General features: G+C 38.9%; 1 protein-coding gene and 1 long non-coding RNA gene across 2 annotated transcripts; both read right to left on the minus strand.

Annotated features, from left to right (window-relative positions):
- Positions 1-858: 858 nt before the first annotated feature.
- Positions 859-2106, minus strand: LOC133847935 (gustatory receptor for bitter taste 22e). Its single transcript, XM_062283252.1, has 2 exons — positions 1090-2106; positions 859-1026 (listed from the first exon to the last, which is right to left on the minus strand). The coding sequence occupies exons 1-2, from the start codon at positions 2104-2106 to the stop codon at positions 859-861; spliced, it is 1185 nt and encodes a 394-aa protein (XP_062139236.1).
- A 253-nt stretch (positions 2107-2359) lies between these two features.
- Positions 2360-3143, minus strand: LOC133850084 (uncharacterized). Its single transcript, XR_009895582.1, has 2 exons — positions 2627-3143; positions 2360-2552 (listed from the first exon to the last, which is right to left on the minus strand). It is a non-coding gene; the product is annotated as an uncharacterized LOC133850084 (long non-coding RNA).
- Between the last annotated feature and the right edge of the window lie 20452 nt (positions 3144-23595).

Below are 23595 nucleotides of genomic sequence, written 5' to 3' on the forward strand. Positions count from 1 at the left end.
AACCAGAACCAGCAGCTTTTACCCGGTTTTTCGCCCCCCCCTCTTCTGGCAAACTGCACAAGATGCAGGCAGTCAGCATTTGACTCTCAGTGGTTTCAACTGAGCACTATTTCATTTCATGCCCGGAAATAATCACACTGAGAGCATGTAGCTAATGCGGTTATATAGAAGGCAGGTGTTGGAATTACGCACTAAGTCTAGATGTTAAATGTTTGTTCATTTCAAACATCATCAAAACTGTCAACTAATTTTAATTCGCAGAAAGTTGGCCAAATATTAGAATTATGCTTTTAGTTAATCTCTTTAATATTTGCTCTATTTTTTGGTCTGATCCAAAAGCGAAAGTTCAGGATGCGTTTCTTGTTTCAGTTCTCTCTTTCCTGTGGTTATCTGCTGATATCTGTGTCTTCTTCAGCACTGAATTGTCGGCAGCTTTATCTGATGGATTGGCGTCTTCATTGTCTTACTAAATGCAACATACCTGTCTCTCTTCATTTTCTTACCTTTTCTTTTCCCCTTAGCGGGAAGTATTTCCAAATGGAAATAGGCGCACAGAACGTAACAACGAAAGCAGACTTTTCCCTCTGTTGTTGCCTCTGGTACTTTCGATTTTCCCTCCCTAGCCACCCTCAATTGTTGACTGAGAGAATGAAAATTGCTGCTTCCGAGAAGCGCATTGTTTAAGAACATACAAAGCAGAAATTCGTACTCGTGTTTGGTGCCCATTGTGCTTGGCTTTCCTTAGACTTCTTCTTTTCCAGTTTCTTTACATTGAATACTCTGTAATTTCAGTCTAGTTTGCGTGTTTGAAAATAAAAGACACAGCACATTAGATCACATTATTCTCTCTCGAAATCATTATGTTGATGTTCTCATCAAATTCACATAATCAAACTGCACCAAATAAAGCATATACAATGTACAAGCGATGACCATGCGAAATCCCATTGCATTGTGCACATCAAACATGCCAAAATGATTGAATGTCAGCCGTCTGTGACTGGAGAACAAAGCGAAATCATTCAGCTGTGAAAAAACCATTTCAATTATGATTAGTCTTTTACTATTCGCAGCATCACAGTCACTTACATTTCGCTCCAGCTGCTTGTCCAGTTGAGGTATATCATTGAATAGCTTCAATATCGCAGCTGTTGAGCGATTCGCGGAAACTGCCAAGTCACAGACGGCAATGTTTAGCCAAAAGTCCGAGATATTTATCGACAATGCTTGCAGAAAGTTTAAGAACATGTAGAAGGTAACCGCTTTTCTCAAGCTAACAACATATACAAGTATGTAGAAAATGGAGATAACGTTGACTGTCAGCAGGGAGACAATGAACAGCGTTATTTGATAATCATAGACGCCAACTATTCGCCGATTAAGTTCCAACAGCCGCCTATACAGATCGAATAGCTTATGGATCCTTGAGGATTTCCTAACTTGTCGTCTTTCTAAGCAATTCACTAGTTGCAGCAGCTCGCGATTGATTATCCAAATGGAGCGATACACAAACATGACGCAGATGTGGAAGTGTGTTGTGACCATATACACGCCCAGTTGAATGACCATTATGCTCAGCACACCAACAAGTAAGCCAATGTTATACCTGGGACTTAGACCAAATATAATCCAAATAATCGAAATGAGTTCCAGCATAGTGCAAGCTCCCTTGTACACAATATAGTTATCGAAGTTGTAGCAATCACTCGTGTCGTAGCGTCGAAAATGATGATCATGCATCTCAAGCAGCACGTTGAGTATTTGGCCCAGTTCGTTACTCATCCACCAGTTGCGAAAGTACATCACAAAGACGGTCAACAGCAGCAGTCCATTATGGAGCACATTGATTTCTTCGGCCAATGGATTACGCGTGAAGAGCTCTTGTTTGGCCTGTGACTGTGTCGCTTCATAGTAGTGTGTTGCCAGCCAAAGGAGCAGCACATTGAAGGCGATGCCATAGCCAACTAGCCAGCCGGAGCGTTTTATGCGCCTCGTCCTTGAGATGTAGACGAACGGAAATAGACCCAGCAGCCAGGAGCTGTAGAGTGTCGCCCACAGGTTGAGCTCAACAAATTTCCGGTACCAACTGCGATGAGCTCGAAGCATTGTGACTCAATGATTGAATATTCGCTGGAAATGCCGCATTCGTTTTGGCCTAATGAAGGATGAACGATAAGCGATGGCTATAAGTGAATGAATCGATAAATAGCACATTGCATAATAATGTTACATAAGTTTACTTCGTTTGAGAATGTGTTCCGTTCGGATTTTAATTAACTTGATAATTCTAATGGCATTATTTAATCAATAATTCACCGACATGACCATGCCGTAAAGCAGTCAAACAAGTTGATTTGAACTGACCAAACGGAATAAGTAACAATAAAAGTACAAATAATTTAATAAAATACAACATCAACATCAACAAGAGAAAACTCATTAGTGCATTTCATTAGATGTCTCATGCAATTCTTTAAGTTTGAGTACGACAACAAATTGCCCTCATTCTTTATCACACTCTCAGTGGTGCTATTTGCACATTCGTTGCCATCCTTTGCAGGACATTAAAAATTAGTTTTTCCTGTATGCTTGGCTTTGCAACTTGTGCAATGCCTGCTTCATTTACCATACGTTCGTTCCGTTCGGTCTGTCAGCCCGTCTGGTGTGACCACGTTTGTCATGATATGCGTTGAACGCCATAAAGTATGCAACACTTGCTGCTGCTGTTGCTATACACAAGTGCAACTCAAAGTTGCCACATAAACTTTTCTTTGGCTAGCAGCATTACTTGCTGTGCACCAACTAATAAGTTGTCTCCAGTTTCCCTCATCTCTGCAAGTGCATTTTTCACCTTTTATCATCATTTCCACTCACATTTTCCCCAAGTGCGGGGAAAGTTTCTTTACACAGCTGCCGTGGAATTTTAAGTCTATGCCAGACGCGTAGTTTACGGCGTTGGCAATAAGAGGAGAATATCAAGAATTTAGTGTGAAAACTCTCTTAAAAATGCTCGCCCATTTTAAGAATAAAATGTTTAAGTAAATGCCAGAAATACTATAAATTATATAGTCAAAAGAATCGTGAATTTGGTTTTTAACCATAAACGTTTTAGGCAGGTTTTAGCAACGACACAACTGTCAGTTAGTCAGTCAGTCAGCGTTGATGCACCAATTCCATTTGAAGCATTTCAGTGAACTGTTTTCCGGTTACAAGGCTGAAAAGTGCGGAACGACCTCGTTGCTTTGCTGCCATGGTTAAAAATGCCCCAATCAACTGCATCACCATGGCCCAGACTCTGAAATGCGGGCACATAATGAAAGTGCTGACAATGTGCTTTGTGCCGCATTTCGGGCCGGCAGCAGCACCAACAGCAACCAGAATGTGAACGTTAACGACGGCAACCTGCAATCAGAGTCCACCTTTTACGCGATCCAATTTCGGCAGATGCCACAACTCTCAACTGCTGTTTAGGCGCAAAAGGCGGAACCAAGCTGAACAGAAGCCCGCATTCATGGAATTTAAATCCCCAAAAACCAGGCAAACTCCACAAGCTATCACAGAAGGGCGGGAATTGGATGGGATTTTGCAAAACAAGCGAGCAGAAAATTAAAACATCATTAAATTTTCGACAACGAAATTCACGTAGTTTAAATTATAGTTTCGTTTTAGAAACTAACACCAAATCGAATTGTCTGATGTCATGACGATCATATAATTTAACATCCATTTTATTGGCAACTGCAGTGTAACAGCAGAAATCAGTGTCATTGTCGTCGTTGGCAACGATTGACCCAGAAAGCGTCACCCTCACAATAACAGTCGCAAATAAAATAAATTGAGAAATCAATAACAAGACAATATTTGCGGGGCCAAGTGGATATCGAGGTATTGGCGGACGATTGGAAGGGAGGGCGGATTGTCTGTGTTGTGTTGCTGCACCATGACATCAACAGCTGCTGTTATTACACGTATTTGTTGCCTGGCAACATGTTGCAAGGCCCGTTCTTGGCAACATTACAACGCTCTCGGGCTTATAATGCTCTCAGATAAATGGTGTAAAAAGCTTCTCTCAATTGTGTGTGTTTCCAGCTTTGCCATAAATTCGTCTTGGGACGCGACAGTCGTATTCAGAATCAATTTGAGGGAGGTCATCTGTTTGCCACGGTGTCAGGTTTCAGGGATTCAGGGTCTCAAAGACACCCATTAAATTGAAATGCGAATGTAAACAATTCGTTCTGCGCTTTTGTTTTTGTTTACTTCAATAATAAAATTGTTTGCATTACCCAAATTACATAAAGCAAAAAAATAGCAATCAGAATTGCGCAACAGCACCAAAAATAAAGCGAATTGAGTCAATAATCAATCACTAATTCAATAAGATACTTGGTTAGATTTGTGCCTCAATAACAAACTGATTTATCATCTCATTTCAATGGGGTTTCCTTTAATCTATTAATTTTATAATTCCTAGAACAAAGATTTGCTAGAGAGATGCGATTGGTTGTATACATTAAATAAGGATATATTGATTGGTTACCATTATAATCAAAGAATTCATATAGTAGCAATACCAATTAAATGTTTAAACTTCATTCTTCGGTCCTCCTTAAGGCATTTTCATTCTACGTGACAAAGAAGGAACTCGAGCAAATTATAGCAATATGCAGTCTCAAAGCTACAAAAAAGCAGCAATGTAGAAAACAACTTTGTAGTCAGAACAACTTTGTGTGGCTAAGAGAAACCCAGCAGAAGACATCCTCTTAGTGCATTCCTCTTTGCACCTGCTTCAAAGTGTTGCACAGGTTATCACAGAATAATAATACCCGCAGTCAATGCGCTTGTAAAGCAAGCAAGCAGCTGTGGAACAGAATATATTTTCTATTTCCTCAACACTTTTGGCCTGAGTAAGTGCTTTGAGTGTTTTCACGTTGCTTTTCACTCGCACTCTGTAAGAACGAGAGCGCGATGAATACTTGTGTAATTATAAAATGTAAGCAAAGTGAATGCAAATGTTTATGCGGGGCACAAAAAGAAAATGGGTTTGTTAGTGTGATTTACTTAGCATAGGCGACTTTCAATGAGGTGCTAATTGAGTGGAGCAACTATGGTAACTATGAAAAGCAAAGATTTTTCTTTACTTTGACACGCACATACTTTAATATTAACACAAGAGACAGGCGACATAACATAGAAGACTCAGGCAGCAGGCAACAGACAGTGATTGCGCTGCCATATCCTGGCGAAACGCACTCCAGATTTTCAGCTAGGAATCTCAACTTACGTGGAAGCCGAAAGGGTTTGTCTCACACCTGCCAACGGTTTGCCACTTCACCCCCAACCTAAGCCCCTCATCCGCAGACAAGCGACGACGCGCTGTAATTGCCGAGCATGTTGAGAGCTTGGATTACAGGCACTGAGAGAGAGAGAGAGAGAAAGAGAAAGACTGAGGAGAGAAAGCAGGCAGAAGAGGAGACAGTGGGCTGCATTGTTGTTCGACTCGTTTTGTGGGTAGTAAGTGGGCTTTAAGTGCGTTCGGCGACGAAACAGATTCAGTTGTAAAAATAAAACTCAACAAAAGGAAGCCAAAATTAAAGCAAGCTTGCTTCCCACACACACACAGCGAGATAAACTCGCGCACACACTCACAAAAAGAAATGCCCCAAAGGACGAGGGAGAAAATGTGTATGAGTGTGTGTGTGGAAAATGAGGAAACTTGAATTAAGTTATGAGGCAGAGGCTGAAATAAATTTGAAAGAATAAAAATGTAAATAATGCGGAACGTATCCGCCATAAACCACATTTGTCTGCGATGAATGAATCTTTATATGCACGACGATGTGTGTGTGAGTGGGCGTGTGTGCGTGTGTTTATTAACGCATGTGTGCGAGTGTATGCGTGTACTTATATCTCACATTTAATGCGCGATGTTCTTTTTCTCGTTGTATTTCTGGCCATTTACACGGCACTTGAACAGTTCGAGGCGACAGAGCGGCATCTTCAAATTCGCTACTTTTGTTGTTGAGCGAAAAATACTCCCTCGCGCTTATTTAACATAATTCTCGTAGCCGAAAACTGTATAGAATGGTAAATGTGTTTTCCTTTTTCTTCGACCAAAAAGTTTTCTCATCATTTCGAGTAATTGTGCGGTGAAAGTTTTCCAAAAATTTGTCTGCGGTTTCTTTGGCCGCCGGAATTATGTTTCCACCTCCAACGCTTCCTCCTCCAACGGTTTCTCAACTTATGAAACTAGCTAAATTTACCCGTAGGCCAAAAGTTAATACGTTGACAATCTGCCAAGGTGAACTCCGAGACCAGTCTAGGACTCATTCTTCGAAGTCCTGCTGCAGTCTTTAATCACCGTCTGCTGCCGCTGCTATTGCTATTGCTGTTGCTGCTGCGGTTGCTTTACAAATTTGAATTTTAGTTTTTAATAAGCTTAAGTGTTTCATTTTCTTGTGTCGGGGCAGCACCACAAAACTTTCAAAATTAACCCAAGTATATTTGCAACGACTCGACAAAACGGAATGCTGATCAAGTAAGCCGGCTGGCACAGTAGAGCAGCAGGCAGGCAGTATTTTCATGCATACTTAAGCAGGTGTAATGAATGGAAAATACGCTTCGTTTAGCTGCTAAATGGAAGCATGACAAAAGACTTAGAGGTAAGCACGATGATGATGGCACAACAGCAGAATAAAACATAAATAAAACTACTTATGGAAATGAAGCTTACCGTGTATCCCACAAGTCGGGCATGCTCGCCTGTCTTCCTTTGAGCCTAGGCGGCTTACGACAGCCATATTACTTGTACTGCTATATTTTTGGCCACAAGCCAAAACAAACAGCATTTATAATTTGCCAGCCCAAAAATGAATTAAATTGGCAAAGCTCACCATGCATATGACTTTCGATGCTATACTATAAAATGCTTATATGATATGTTGTGTGTACTCTCAGCTTCTTTTGCATCTTTTAATTTCGTCGAAATGTCGAGTAAAATCCAGACTGCTTTTCCAAGTTGAAATGCGGTATAAATGTCAACGTACCATTTCCATTCCAAGTTGCCAATATTAATGTCTGTCTTGGCCTTCTACATCCTATTGCCAGCCAAAAAAAAAAAGTGCCTGCAGCCTTCACTTATGCAAAAATTTCGTAGTTTCAGTTTTTGTGTTTTATTTTTCGTTTTTTTTTTCCTGCCTTTTTTTTTTGTTTTGTGTTGGCTCGCCGCGTTTGCCAAAAAATGTTTTACGGGCCATCGGCAATACATCGGCTGCTACGTGAGCAACAGCAGCCAAATACAAGCAAACAACAATTGAATTCGTCGATATGTAACAGCCGTGAATACTCTAACCCAAGCGGAGAGTCTGTCTGTTCAATGCTGCATTGAGGGTATTTATTTTATTTCTAGCAAATTAAACGACAAACATGCAATGCCCCAATAAAAAGTATGTGTGCTCTTGGCATATTGACAGTACATGCGCATGCAGTACGAGTATCTGAAGCGAAACAAGATATTCCCTTGGCGAATTAGACCAACAACATAACCCAAAGGGGCTCCTCCACACTGCGTGTGTCTGCCAATCGTTGTAAATGGAGAGGAGACAGCCTAGGAGCAGGCACGAAGAACGAAAGCAGACGCATTGGAGCACGTACGTTGCTCCACTCGATGATGATAATGATGATCAGGATGAGGATACGGTTGTGGATGAGGTCGTCAGAGGTATGTGCACAGGATTCATTAGTATTTTGAATTGAGCTCAATTGAGCAAGCCAAATGTTTTATTTCATTTCATTCTCTCACATGCTGCACAGCCGCGTAATTAAAAATAGTTCTTTATGTGGATTTCCTTTAAATAGTTTACGAAAAGCAATACTTAAAGAGTTAAACTCTTTATCGCCTCCTTTGCTGCCCTATAAATTTGAGATTGATCACGTATAAATCGTTGAACAAAGCCCAAAAAGTGTCGATGCCAATGCGATTAGTCAAATGCTCTGAGTGCGATAATTTAAGATCCGAGCAGAGTGCTTTGCACATCTTGTCCAGTTTCGTTGGCAAGTTTAGTTTTATGGCAGCTGCCTATGGGGAGCAAACACTCTTTCTCCCCTCTCTCCTCACCATACCATTTTTACCAGCCAGCCAACAAGATAGGTAAATTTGTGCAGCACACTAAATTTCAAGCGGAAGTGACACTCTAATTGAGAGCAACGAGCCAACTGGGAAATACGGTGGTATACATGCACCAGACAGGACAACCAGAAGCAGGCAACAACCCTGCAGGACACAGGAAAAAAGAAGGTAAACTCGTTAATTGCTAAGTGCAAAACCATAAAATGTTAGCTGAAAGGGGATTACTGAGAGCCAAGTTTCACTTGAAGTTGCATTGTAAACTTAATTTACAGGGTATTCCTCAATGGGCTAAAGATTCCACTCATAGCTTGTTCAATTTTACGATTGTCATTTGCTCCGTTTTACGACTCGTTTTTAACGTCGCTGCTGTCCCAAAAGATACTTTAAAATTTATGTCAAGTTGTAAAGGAAAAACGAACCAATGCTCTCTCAATATTTTTCCCCCAACCAAACACTCGCCATATGGAACTAGCTTTGAAATGTAGATTTTATAGTAGAGGCGTTGCCTAATAAATTGCAGTCAATTTTCAAATGAACTGCACAACAATTCGAGCTGATAAAGTGCCAAATTAATTACACGAACGAAACGAATATAAAGCGGGCATAATTTAGTGAAGACAGACAGACAGTTTGATTAAGGTTTCAAATTGAGGCAGAGATGCTTACCTCTGAATGGAATTCGTTCTGTGCTCGGCAAACTCATTTCAGTCTAGGCATATTTATATTCAGCAGTGTAATCTGCACTCTTAGTTGCTATTACACACACTATTTGCAGACATCATTTCCCAAACTGCTAATGTTTGTTGAGTTTGGTCAGCTTAGCAGCATATTCTTGCTCTCTGCCTCTCTAGCCAATTTCCTGCTAATTCCCATTGCCGTGATTTGCAAACACTTTAAATATGCGAGTGAGTGCAGTTATTGACAGCCAGAGCTAGCATAGAGTATGAGTGTGAGTGTGAGTGTGAGTGTGAGTACTCGCCACACACACATGCGCTCACATAGGTCCAGTTGCGGTTCATGCGGTTTGCTGGCAAATTATTCACCAGCCGGTTTTGTAGGCCGAGTCTCGTAACCAGTCAAGGATGAAGCGAGAGAGAGAGAGCGCGCCCGCCAGGACTATGAGGACTCCGGTTAGCATGGACAGAACGAGGCCACCACTGCAGTAGCAGTAGCAGTAGCAACAGCAACATTGCATTAATATTCATAACCATTTCAATATTTGCATTCCTGCATCATTTTTATACCCACAAAGTGCATACATAAAAACGAAATATTATTTGTAACGTATTCGCAAAGCGGGTCAAGATTTAAAAGCATAAAATGCAAACAAACATAAAATTAACTTTTTCCCCATTTAGACATTTGCGTTAAATTTCATTTCATTTCACTTTAAATACAATTCTGACTTCTCGCTCTTCTCCTGCCTCTTGCATAATTCAAATGTAAGTAAATGTAATGTAAATTGTAGTCGTGTACATCTTGGCTTCCTTCTCTCCCTCACATTTTCCTTCTGCACTTGCTTCGCTTGTGTTTTTATTTTTTTGTTCCTTTATTTTTCAATCAGGTCAAGTAAAACGCTTAAGAAGTTTGCCAGCTCGCACAAACATCAGAGAAACTCAAAAAGAACATTGTGCACAACATGAAAGAAAGCTGGACAAACTTTAAGCAGATTTCCTTAGCAGCTGCTTTCAAGTTGCCTCTACAACAACTTGCATACAATTTAAGCAAAAGTTATTCAATAATCAACTTTATATGAGAAATCTCTTTATATATTGGAAGACCCCTCGACGTGATTGAAAATGAGTTGTGCATCAACAAAACTAAATGCAAAGCCCTTTTATCATATATTTTATTAAATAATCTAGCTTGTAATCTAAATAAATAGTTAATTATATGTTAAAATTAAAATTGAATAATCTTACTTATTCGCTGTTCACTTTTTAAGGTTTATTAAAGTTGTATATGCATGAAATCGATATTTATTCATATATTGTTCATTACAAGAATTAAATCATTGTTGATAAGCCGCTTTCAACGAAACTACATACAATAATAATAAGAAAAAAAAAACGAATAAGCCGTCTTATAATCCCATCAGCTATATGCTTCCAATTGAATATCCAAACAGCATCGCATCCCTTTTTTACTCCACCCAGCTTTTTATATTATTAGTACAACCAAAGGGGGCTGGAAGTGGGACGGGTTTTTGGTCTCCCTAGTCCCCAATAGCCAATCCCCCAATAAATAACATAATCCATGCGATGTAATAAAAATGAAAGAAAAGAAAATAACTCGCGCATTTTGTTGGCAAGTGCATTTTGTGCTCTACTTGGCAGCATTTCCGTTTCGATTTGCATTCGGATTCAGACTCAAATTCACGTTCACACTCACATTCACATTCGCAGATGCATTCCCAATCCCAATTTAAAATTCGCATTTTGCATTTCGGTTTTTCATTTCGATTATTCAGTTCGCATATTTGCACAAATAAGACACACACCAAGGCCAGTTTACCCAGACTGACATTTTTATTTCCCACATTTATATTCAAATTCATTGAGGAGCAATAAATAAATACGCCGCATAAATCATTTTAACACAAAGTTTCTCCCATCACAGACGGAAAAACAAACGCTAAAGCATTCCAGCTTTGCCGGAAATTTTGCAGCTAGCAATCGTATCTCTCTCTCTGACCCACAGCATCCACTTAACACTTTTGCAACTCGCCAGAAATTCGCAAAAACATAAAAGCAACGAAAAAAACAGAGCATGAAAGAAGATAGCTAAAGACACCTTGGGGAGGAATTAAGACAATTGTCGTTTGCAGCATCTGCCATAAAACCATGAAATGGGTTGAAAAACAAACTGCTAATTGGCCGGATCATGTTTAAAGTTTCTTTCAATGGAGAGTCAATGCATAAAGCACATTTCGAGTCTAAAAAGACTGAGTAGAAATTCACCCCGAGGTGGTAATTAGTCGATCCAAGGTTACTTCATACATTTGTTAGAGTATCCGCCAGTTGCACACACTTGACTAGACTCGACTCAGTCGCTGTTTTCCCTGAAGAGAACGAAAGCTGCTTTAATCCTAAAAACGTTCCCGCTGGCGAGTGGGTTAAAAGTAGGAGCAAACTACAAGCTGCATAAGCAGCTTATGCCATTAGTTTTGAATCAGGCTGAAAAACGTTCAGTGGGAAGCAACAAAGCGGGAGCTAAGTAGTCCAGGGTTGCGTTATTTTTTTGTGGCATTCATAGAAACTTTACTCCAGTTATGTACATTAGAGTCCGCAAACATTTCGCCATATCATAATTTATGAGGATGAGCATTAATTGCGAAAAGCGCTTGAGTAATTGCGATGATCAAAGAGGAGAGCACACATAATAACCAAATGCAAAACGAATCTCATTCTCTTGCGTCTGTCGACAATTAGTATAAATTGATTTATGAAGAGTCTCAAAAAAATGAAGCTTAAACAAATGTTGGACATTAATCCATCATCCATCCAACGGCCCTCTTACCAAAGTGTGAAAACAAATTGAGTGCAAGCAATATTGCTCATACGCCACGTGTGCGAGTGTACGTGAGTGAGGGTGCCCTTCGTCTCATTAGCGTTTGTTTCTCGCTGCGGCACTTAATTTAAATAAATGAACAGGCAGCTTTTCAGCGGTGAGCAGCACCTCCAGCTAACCTCATGCTATTCACCAGCATTCAAACAGCCTTCAGATTACCTCACCTCTATCCTGCTTTATCTGACACTCAAAAGCCGTCAATTTTAATTAACTTAATTGAGAGCATTGTGAAAATTTGAACACACAGTGAGAGAGAGCGAGAGAGTGAGGTGAACATCTAATGTTGCAACAAGTTATTATTATTTTACCCTTAGCTACATAACTAATAAGGGATGACTTTACATTAATTAAAGTACGAATGTATTTAGGCAGTCGTCTGCCACTGCCAAAGCTGGCTGAAACTTTAATAACAAACTCGCCGCAAGTGCAAAGTGAAACCGCCCTACGTTACAACATGTTGACCAAGTCCTTTGTCAGAGTTATGAACGATTCTAATAAGTAGATATATCTGTGTGTTTGTGGTTCCTTGTCTGTGTATGTGTGGGTTTGGGTGTGTGTGTGCGTAATTTGGTTCAAAAGTTCGCCTGTCTGTGGTTTAGTCTGCCGCTCAAAATTAGTTTCTTTTTATAATTAACTTGGGGGAGGGAACTTGGATGGATGCAAAGCAAAAGATAAACCAAATGTTTGGTTGATTCTCTGTGTGCTCATTTTGGGTCTACGTGGTTGCCCACACCCTCCGCCCTCGATTGCCCTTTGCTCTTTGCCCCCGAGTTGAGTCGAGCAACAATGGCAGACAATGTTCGCAGTTAAAGTAACAATATGGAACAAAGCCAGGCAAACAATTGTCGACATGACGACCGAAAGTCAAAGCCAAAGCCAAAGCAAACGTATTATGGTTGACATCAAATGGAGATTTAACTGGTAATTTAACACAAACAGTGTGATATTATTATCTATGTATTCCAAATATAGCAAAGTTTTGAATAAGAGAAGATTGTGCTCAAATTATTAATGCATTATCTATTTTAGGAATAAGTGTTTCAAAGTGTTTAGATTTCCTATTAGCATATTTAATGTATAAACCAAACATGCAACTGCATAAGCGAAGAAAATTAGACTATAATTATAAATGCATATTTCAATTTTCAAATTTGGATTTTTAATGTATGAAATTCAATTTGCTCGTTAAACTAAACGTTTGTAGGAAATAATAGATAATATACATTGTTCAAATTGTCCAAACATTAATTTCTGCTTTGAACACAAAAATGAAACAACAAATTGTTTATTAGTTAAACATCCTTTTGTGAAATACAAATTTGTATTTTGATAAGTATTGTGGTTTTGTGTATGTGTGGAACATAAATTACTAAACGAGCCAAATATGCTAGAAATATCGACTGGCATCCATTTGTATAATAATTAAGTTCAATTTATGAGCAATTGCCTGTCATGTGGCATTCATTTTAATGTTTTACGTGCCACATACGAGTACGAGTTTGCCGCAAATTGAACGGAACGACTCATTAAATGCAGAGCAGAGCAAAGTAAATACTACAGTCATTGCCATAACTGCTTGGGTTGGTCGACGGTCGACGCTCAACGGTCGTCGTTCGTTTTGGTAGTTGGCAGTTTGGTAGTTGTGAGTCTGGCAGATTGGGAGATTGGAGGTCTCGGCGAACGTGCCTAATTGCCTGAGTTGGGCCTGAACTTGGTCTAGACTCGCCTGGCTGGTTTGCCTGGTTTGTTTGTCGTTGTTGACTTAAACAAATGCGTTTTGCGCTTCATGCGACACAAACAATTAGTTTTTCAATTTGAGCTAAAATTTTTGGCAAATAATGAAATCACAACCTAACCATCGTTTTTTTTTTGGAATCTCAACTATCCAATTATCATGACAGCAGGAATCGCGTTGCACGCTGCAATATTATCTTTTGACAAACTTTGCGCAAGTTTCTGCCACAAATTTATTCTTCTTGACTATTTTTCTTGCCACTTGCCGCGCTCTCGCCAAAGTTAATTTAATTAGTTTTCATTTATCCAAAGTACACGCTTCATTACATAATTTAACAATTCATTGCATTTCGACAGTCCTCGAGGACGCGTTTGCGGACTCTCGTCGCGGTAATTGAAAAGCACGACACGTCGACAAAATCCTTCTCCTTTACCTAACTGATGTAACGTTGTCCTTTTCATTCTCTATATTCTCTATATTCCCTCGTTTCTCTTCTCTCTCTCTTGCGCATTCGCTCATCTGCTTGCTTTGTTATTACCGCCGCCAGACAATTGCTAATGGTCGCTGTAATTATCATTAAATGCCTGAATTAAGCTTTAGATTGCTTTCCTTTATCAAAATAGGAAAAGCGTGCCATTTAGCTGCATGACGATAAAAATGTAACCGACTCTGCGCTCTGGCAAACAGATGCCAGCGATTTAAGTGCATCCATTTAACACTACTTGATTTCTTGCTAGTTCTCAATTCTCAGTTCATACTACTTAATTCTCAATGCTCTGCTCCGTGGTCAGCTTAACAGTAATTCACTTTAGCTGCCTTTACTTAAGTTGATCAAATCCCGTTGGGAGTGAAGTTTCACTGCAATTGATGGCTGCATTTGGTATTCCCTTCAGATCCTATTCTATCTTTACAAATTTATTTACACCTATGATAAGCAAACATCATCATATTCAATTATTTAAAACTCTATTTAAAACACATATTTTATACAAGTTTGACAGTAATACTTATCAATAATGAAGACAGTATCTTTTTTGTCAGGGAAAACTTTTTTGGTGTTTTGCCAACTTGTTTGTTATTGTCGCAGGTTATCGACGCTCCGCTATTCTAAATAAATGAAAACAAAAAAACAAGCAAATTATTTTCGAAACTCGAGCTTATAAGCCATCAGATCCAAACTTAAGTTAAGCTAAAGAATACCCAGAGAATTTTATTATGTAAACAAAGCGAAGACCAATTTGCTGATGTTCTTTCCGAGCCATTTGCGAACGTAGCATAAAAGCAATAAATCAAATATATATATTGGTCCACGCTTTGTTGTCTGACGTGAAAGACAACGACGACGACGACGACGAACAACGAACAGGCACAACGTGGAAATTGCCGAAAAACTTTGGTTAGTAAGCAAACAGCTAAGTGGTCGAGTGGCCAGAGAAGAAGACGGGCAGAACGATACACAAAGTGGGGGGATAAGTGCGGATTTTTATTCACAGGATAATAAAAATCAATTTACGCACTTGCGCCAAAAAAAAAGAAGAAAACAATAACAACAAAAACAAACAGAATACCTTGTATTGCCATTGTTGTTGTCGATTTGGCTTTGTCTTCGCAATAATCGAACATAATGGAGCCCCTTCAGGGCAGCCTGAAAGCAGCACTCGACTGTCATTGACAGCGCTGTGAGGCCTGTACAGTAAGCACTTTGTGCAGAGAATGCAGAGAAGTTTTATGGCTGCGTAAGATTTATATATTTTCGCCACAGAATCTTTATTAGTTTTGCCTTAAAGTTCGCTGTCGAAGTGCTTATTTTGCGGCTAATAAGAAGAATTTATGCCTTAATTGTGCTCGTAACTTGTTTTGTGCAGCAATTGAAATTGCAGTCAGCAAGAAAAACTGTTGAAATTAAAGAATAAACTGTGCAATTTTTTGCCATTTTATGCTATAGTTTGGTATTATTATGCCATGCTGCCCAGCAATCCCGACTCTTAGTTGCAAATTCCGTACTTCCGATGCATATAGTTTTGTTAAACAACCCAGAAAGCAGAAATGCCTTCAATTGTTCGCTTTCATTATGCATGCTTTCTCTCTTCCCCTTTGACTCCCTTTCTTTTATGCACTCTCTATCTCTCTCTTTCTCTCTTTCTCTCTCTCTCTGACTCACTCTGTCTCCTTTTGTAGCTTAGCCTCATTTGGCGGACTTATTCTTTGGCTGCAGCTTATTTCCCTTGCGCCCGAAGGGTTTGTGTATGTTCTACTTGAATGCAACAACGTTGGAAGTGGAGATGGCGACGACGATGGGTATGACGATGGCTGCGTGGCCATGTTCCTATTCGTAGTTTCAAATCCCCACTTGAAATAGGGACAACAAGCTATTCACTGTGCACCCATTATATTCGAAGTTCTTTCATCCTTTGCACTTACCTTAAAAGACTCGGACTCGGACTCATCTGCTGTTTATATATCAACTATGTTAAAAGTCGACTTTGTATGCAACAGCTGAGAGCTGCAACATAAAAGCTTTGCGTTTCTTTGCGAGTATAAATTGACTTTCAATAGCCCCAATCTCTATCAAACTAATTGGCATGCTTTACTTTCATTTAGCTTTTGCTGTTTTTGTATAGAATACACATGGTTTCCACAACTTTTAATTTATATCGATGTGCTCAAAATAAGCGCATTAAGGGAAGCAAAAGATAATCTTCATTTTTTCTGCTAATTGGAAACGAGAGCAAAATCCATCTTACAATTCACTCGTTGCACTTATTCACCTGACAATGAACGCAATAAGTAACAATTGAACGGAACAACAATAAAAATTGAATTTAAAGCGCATACTCTTTATCGTGCATTATTGTTTTTCTGCTGGGTTCGAAGCAAAGTTGAAAAATGTGCGAAATTCAATCAGAGAGAAAGGTGAAGAGGGGGGGAAATTAGTTTTGATGCAGTCAAGTAAATGGCAAATTTCGTACGAAAATTGAAAATTTATTGGCCAAAGAAAAGTCGTTAGGAGTTTTCCATTACAGAGCCTGTACTTGGCAGCTGTTTGTAGGTGTAGGAGCAGAAGTGGGTGTAGCTGCTACCCAGCCTGCGACACTGTTTGGGGTTTGCTGTCTGCTCTCTGTCACCTCCCACTTGCCTTCTCAATTCCCTTTGCTAGCAACCTTTTTTGAGACATTAAAAATTAGTTTTCTGTTTACCTGCTGATTTCAGTATACTTCTAGCGACTTTGAGGATACCAACAAAAAAAAAATATATATATATACCTATATAAAAACAACCTCAGTCGATAAGTCAGCTTACCACGTGAAAAATGCAACACATGCAGCTGAAAGTTGCCGCAAAAAGTTTTCTTTTGGGTTGCCTTGGCAAGCCATAATAAGTTTCCATCTTACTTAGTCTCGATAACTTTGTGTTTTCTCTGTTTACTCCCTCAATAGAGCCACCTTAAGAAAGTTTTGTGTATTCAAAATATGTTATTGCTCTTATGGACCGCATTGATTTCTGCTTCATTTTACCCTCGCTGTCGCTAAATGTGAATTAAATGCTTCTAAAATACTTTGCAGCTAATAAAAAAACATCAAGAGGGAAATGTGGCAAGAAATTTATGCGTTGTGAATGCTCGTAAATATTCAATGTCGACGAGATAAAAATCAACTGTGAACTCCTAAGGACAAAATAGAAATGCGCGCATATAAATGTATTGTTGTTACGTGCCGGAAAACTTTTATTCCATTGAAAAAGTTGCTGATCTATTTGGAAAGTGATAAAATTGCAGAATAGATGAAGACAATAAATCGACTGTTGCGTTTTTATCACAGTATATGAGCATATCTAATTGAATGTTAAGTTCATTTTGGCAGCAAAATTAATCAATCAACATTGCATTTCAACAGACTCTTTATCTAATTTGAAAATTTCATTATATTCGCATAATAAACACAAAAGTCATTCAAGGAGAATAGACAACGCAGTGCAGACAAAACGTACAGCTGCTGGCGCCATCTATCGTTCGCTGGCTTGGCACGTGATTAATTGAGTGTGTGAAAAATGCTTGATGGGGTATATCGAAGCAGTCTCTTGAAACTTAGTCGAAGCTAACCATGAAGGCTATGAGACCCGCGCATAGCCAATTGGCAACTACAGGGTATAAGGTCGTTTCATAAAAAAGAAAAGCGTAAATAAATTAAATTTAATTGCCTGCAGCTAGCAGAGCAATAGAAGGAACGACAATGCCCGATAAACAATGGGAGAGACTGTGCTCGGGTCAGCACTAAAAATTCACATAAACGAGGGTAGAATTGTTATTTCAAAAATAAACTTAAGCATTACAAAAAAAAGAGCAAGGCAAGAAAATGTGAAAATTAAGGCTGTCTGAGTTATTAAAAATGCTTGCATTTGACATAAAGCAAAATCACAGAGACTTTTTGTTTGCAATTCCTAGAGCACGTTGAGCCTTTGCAGTCCTCAACAGCAACAGCAACAGCATGAGCAGGAGCAGGAGCAGCACAGGCATTCATTCCTTCACACCCGCCTTAATTGTTTGTAGTTGGCAGGTTTTGGGACATGGACACGAACACGCCAAGCGAACGGAAGGGAAGGGAAGGGAATGACAAGAGGCATGTGTGTGTCCTGAAAATATGTGAACAATTAACTTTTGCTTTTTGCTGCTAGCCGCAAGCGGAAATTTGTAAGGCTTTTTTCTGTGTTATTGTTGCTGTTGTTGTGGAGAGCATTTCATTTAAAATGGAATTCATTATGCAACTCTTTATAGCCGAGTGAGCAACAAAAGGGTCCAGCATGCAAATTACTCATTATGTTTTTCTAAATAAGCAAAACTACTTTACATTCACAATTCCACAATGAATCATCTTAATGTGGGGGTTAGTTGAGGTCAGGTTTAGCAAGCTGTGAACACATTAAAGAAAAAATCAAAATAATTGAGAATAGACAAAGATATAAACTATCAAGATATACATCTATTATTTAGATAGATACTTGCACAATATATCAATCTCTATAAAGTGTGCTATCAATGTCTTAGCATGCCATGAAAGCGTAATGCAGTTAGGTTTGTCTGCTGTCAATTCACTAGATATTCTATCTGTATTTGACTATTCGAGCGTGTTGACATCAAGTCCATAAAAATATCTACCATAATTGCAGTCGAGTCAGCAAATATTGACTTCTCTTCCCCTCATGTCAAGTCAGTGGTGTGTCAGTTGAGTTGAGTTGAGTTTCTGTCTCCCATTCACTTTTCTTATGTCGAGAACTTGTTTTTCTTATATGTAAGTATATGTGTGTGAATGTGTGTGTGTGTGTGTGTGTGTGTGTGTGTGTGTGTGTGTGTGGGGGGCACAGCCACAGTCAGAGCACCACTTTCATCCTGGTTCCGTTCTGTCCGCTTCCACTCTTGGTTAAATATAAAATGAAAGGATTCATAAAAGCATCGTGGGCTGTAAACTTTTATGTGCTGGCTGTGCCAAGAATGGCGAAGCAACTCAGCTCAGCGTCTCAGCGGCTCTTCGTGGCGGAGGAGGGCAAAGAGTGTATTAGGAGGTGGTGCAAGTACACTAAGTTTTACGCTCTCACATTCCACTGATGTTGTTCAATGTAGCAAACAGCGAATGGAGTCGAAACAAACTATTTTGTCTATGTGTGTGGTGTTTGCCTTTCAGAAGCATTGAAGCTTCCAAATACACCCACACACACACACACACTTGTAAGGACTTTGCCACAACGACCTATTTCAATGTTACACGAAATACCTTCGAATAGCAGCAAAACTTTGATGTTGCCAACATAACTATATATACAAGTAAACGCTACTGACTGTAATAGGATTCATTGGAAAAAACAAGTCGAAATATTGCATTCAGCTGCTAAATACCCTAACAAAAAGCATCCTTTCAACGGCAACTGCAACACAACTTGAAGTAGCAACTTTACTTTACGAATGAATGATATTCCTTGCTGGGCGGCAATAACAACTTGTCGCCATCTATTGACATCGCGAACTTCTCTCTGTCTGTGCCACATTATTTAAATGTGGGGCGTTGTTGATTACAGCTGAATTTGTGCATACAAACCGACAGACATGCTCGTAAAGAGGAGTCAACGAGGAGGAGAAACTAAAACATGTCCCATCAGTATCCTGCTTTCTTTTGGCACTTTGTTTTTAGTTTTTGTCTGTTTTGTATCGCCCTCTTTTTGTACTGCAAAACTATGCTTTGTTTTGCAACAAATTGCGGCAACTTCACATTTATTTTATACCCGCTTTTTATCTCTCCTTTTTTTTGCTGGTCGAAAGCTAAAAATGTTTGCCTTGGGTAAAAAGGGTGGCATTCTAACAATGTGTAAAATGTCTGTAATGGGCAGCAAAGACAATGCTCTAAGCCTTGTGAATGTCTTTAAAATAACTTGAGATTTACCTTTGAATACCAAGAAAGTAAAACGATTAAAATAGGAATTTTACTCTCTAATTTTACTGCATTTATTAATGATTGTAATTTTATGTTGCATACTTTGCTGCGCAGTTCACTTCATTTACTCAACACAGTTTGATGAGATAGCAAATCAATTGAATACCAATTGCATTCCACTTCAGACAGCTTAACAAATTAAAGTGCCCAGCCATTGCACAATAAACAGCAACAGTTTTCATAAACTTCCACAATTCTCTTTTCCTGCTGTTGGTCTTGTGTTATGGCCGCTTTTATTGCTCTATGCCTTTTATATTCAACCATCCATCACGTCTCAGTTGCAAATTAAATTATAAAACATGGCAAAAGAACTCGGTTTGCCGTTTTGATATATGTCTTGGGCTTTAAGTTCGCGCCATTTATCAAGGTGCTTTCACTGAAAAGAAAACAACTAGCACAGTTCACAGTGTGCACAGACTTAATTCAATTAGAGTTACGCTAAAAAGAGCAAAAATTTGACCCCCAATGCGTTCGTATTGTGGTGTGTTTATTAACATCTTTATGCATACCTCAATGCGCACTCACTGAAGCATTTGCCACAAAACGAAGATGAAGACCAAATATAGAATCAAGAGAAGTGCGTCGAGTAGGATGCAAATTGAAAATCTCACTTTGCGCATAATACCTGCATTAATTTCCAACTTCATTGACCTCTCTGCCACTCGGGAGTAATGCATTCGCCACATCTAAGACTTCCTTTCCCTCTCCCACACATACACACATATTAACCTTCGACACGCTTTGAATTTTGTATTTCACTTGAGTGCTCGACGTGACTTTGAAGCTCAATACAATGCGACATCTCTCTTTGACCCACAATACAAAATTAAGCAGTACATTTTGTCTACAATGTTTGGCATTAGCATTTCAAATAGCGACCACAGGACTATACACAACTACACAGAATTGCAGGCGAAGCCACAACCAGGCAGCACAGACAAAACAAGTTTAAACTTGTCATGCATTTGGATCACGAACAAGCTAAGCCAAAAGAAAAACTTAAGCATGCAAAACATAAGCCAGAGCGGAGACCGACAAAAAAACCAAAAAAGAAAAAAAGAGATGGCGAAGGTCTTGGCAAGGTTTTACCTGGTTTGTGTAATGCGTTGGAAGTTGTCACCCAGAGAGAAGTAGTTTCTATTACACACACACAAACACATTACTGCATACATACGTATGTACGTACATGCCTTCATTTGCATAACTTAAGGCTAAGGGAATATGCAGCACCCGTTGTCTGAGAGTGTTGGCATTGTTAAAAATGCGTAGCTCAAATGAAAAAATTAAGCAAAGCGAGCTGTGTGCTTCAATGTTGCACAATCGGAACTCACACTTTTATTCAATTCAGTTGGCGATACATACATATATATGATACATATATCTCAAGACGACATGTACACCAGCTCCTATGAATAATGTTAGTGAAATGAAAGCGAAAGTGTTCCCATTCAATTGAGAACGACATTTACATTTAAGTGTCTTATTACAAGTATTAAATAGAGAAATTCATTCTACATACGTTTCAATTTTCAATACTTTTTTTTACTTAAGCTTTAGTTTTAAAAAATAAAAATATTCACGCATTTTACTACATTGGGAAGATATTAAAACGCACAAATTACTAATTATAAATTTGAATTAGAGAAAAACACACTGAAACACGTAAGAAAGCTACAGTTGAGTGTACTCGACTGTAAGATACTCGCTAACCATTTTGAAAATCACATCAGTGCGGTGCAAGTTTTAAAATGTAAAAAATAAATATACTGAAAAAATACTATAAATATACCAAATGCTTAAATTGGTATATTGGTATAGTACTACATTTCATAGAGGCACAAGGGCACACTCTTCTACCGTATGGGTAGCGGGTATAAATACTACAACTATATAATATATACAGATATATATATAAATACTAAAAATCATACTAAATATAAATTAAATGAGGAACTTTGTACAAGTTCGCACTCTTTATAAAATGCGTATTGCCAAAAACAAATGAATTTTTCAAAATTCCATAGATAAAGTGCTGCCTAATTTTATACTAGTCAGAATAAAAATCCCATTACTTTAAAAGCTAAGAAAGGAACGGGTAAATTAGACAAAATAAAAAATGTTGTTTGTCATTAGGTCGCGACATGTATTTCTGTTCAACTATTTTGACTTCACTATGCATGGAAAAATGTGCTAATCAACCGGCAAGCCACGCCCTGTCCAGAAATGCGGACCCATAATGAAGGTGCAGAGAACGTGCATTGTGTCTGGTCAGCAAATTACGTTCAACACCCAGGAATCTTTGCAAAACAACGTCAGCATTGCTGCAACCTGATGCAAGAACGAGGCAAGCAGATGCCTGCGTGCACGGAATTTAAAATGCCTGACGAAATCGGGCCAGTCATCTGGTGTTCCAGTTGGGAGATGAAAAAAGCGAAGCTTGGTAATCGCCTTCAGCAATTTTAAGCTGCAGCGACAGCAAATTCGCCAAATATTTGTTAAATAAAAATTTAAACAATTGAGAGATTACAAAGAATGGATGAGTCCAATGGGATCCAAGAGGTTTATTGAACTGCCAAACAAAAAGAAATATGTGAGATTTTCGTAAGAAAATAGAGTAGGTATTATTTGTGAAGCATCCTCAATACACTAAAGTTTTGCAGTCATGGAGTCTTGCCAAAATAAAGTTGCCAAGAGCATAAGGAAATTGCAGCAAGCTCTTATGAAATGTGTGGCACTTGCCACGCCCCCTTGCCGACACTTTGCAAACTCGCAGAGGAAAAAGGAAAAAACTAACAAGTGAAGCGAGAAATCAATAACAGGACCTCGTAATTTCAGCCACGTGGCAGCGATGCTGTGGCAACATGGCAAGTTGGCAACATACTCGTAGTTGGCACAGCCTGCAGCAACATTTTTGAGTTCTCTCTCTGTGTTTCACCGAGTGAGATAAAGTTGAGCAAAGCTCTGCTAAATATTGTTAGCACACAGTTTTATTGAGCCAATTTCAGTTGCCATAAAATCGTAAAACGCCTTTCGGTAATCTCAAGAGTGGCCCCAGCGTTAATCAAGGTTTCGCACGATTAAGTCCCTATACTATACTACTCATAAGCTGATCTAGATTATCGAATTTTTATCGTATGTCGAAGGTAGAACTACGTTTAGCATATTCACTTCCAGTTTCATTCAAGTTAAGTCAACAAATTTTCTAAAGCTGATGTTGTTCATCTTTAAACTGCGTTTTCTATGAGTCTTGGAAAAGTTTCAATTAATTTGGTCCGCTTTCCTGTCGCTTTCGATCCACAAAGTGATGCTGAACATTTCCAATTATTTGTTTGTTTGCCAATCGCGATGGAGCGAAATCAAGAATTAAACAAACAGACGAGAACAATTAACTTTGGGTTTGCTTGTCGAACACCCTGACTAGACCCATATTTTTTTTTTCTTTTTCGTTTTGTTGTATTTTTTGGGTAAACATAGCACTAAAGATTGTATCCCTTAAAGCGCAATAAAAGTTGAGTTGTTAGCCTAAACATATTCATTGACTTGAAAGTTATGAAACTTTTAGTCTACTTAATGCATGTAGATGCCTTTCGCATCCTTCCAGCTACTATGAATATTTTGGAGCACTTGAATCCATTGAAGACCGTTCACAACAATTTTATGACCTGAAGTCCGCCATTTGGGCAACG

This window comes from Drosophila sulfurigaster, chromosome 2L, assembly GCF_023558435.1.
Source record: "Drosophila sulfurigaster albostrigata strain 15112-1811.04 chromosome 2L, ASM2355843v2, whole genome shotgun sequence".
NCBI classification, from domain to species: domain Eukaryota; kingdom Metazoa; phylum Arthropoda; class Insecta; order Diptera; family Drosophilidae; genus Drosophila; species Drosophila sulfurigaster.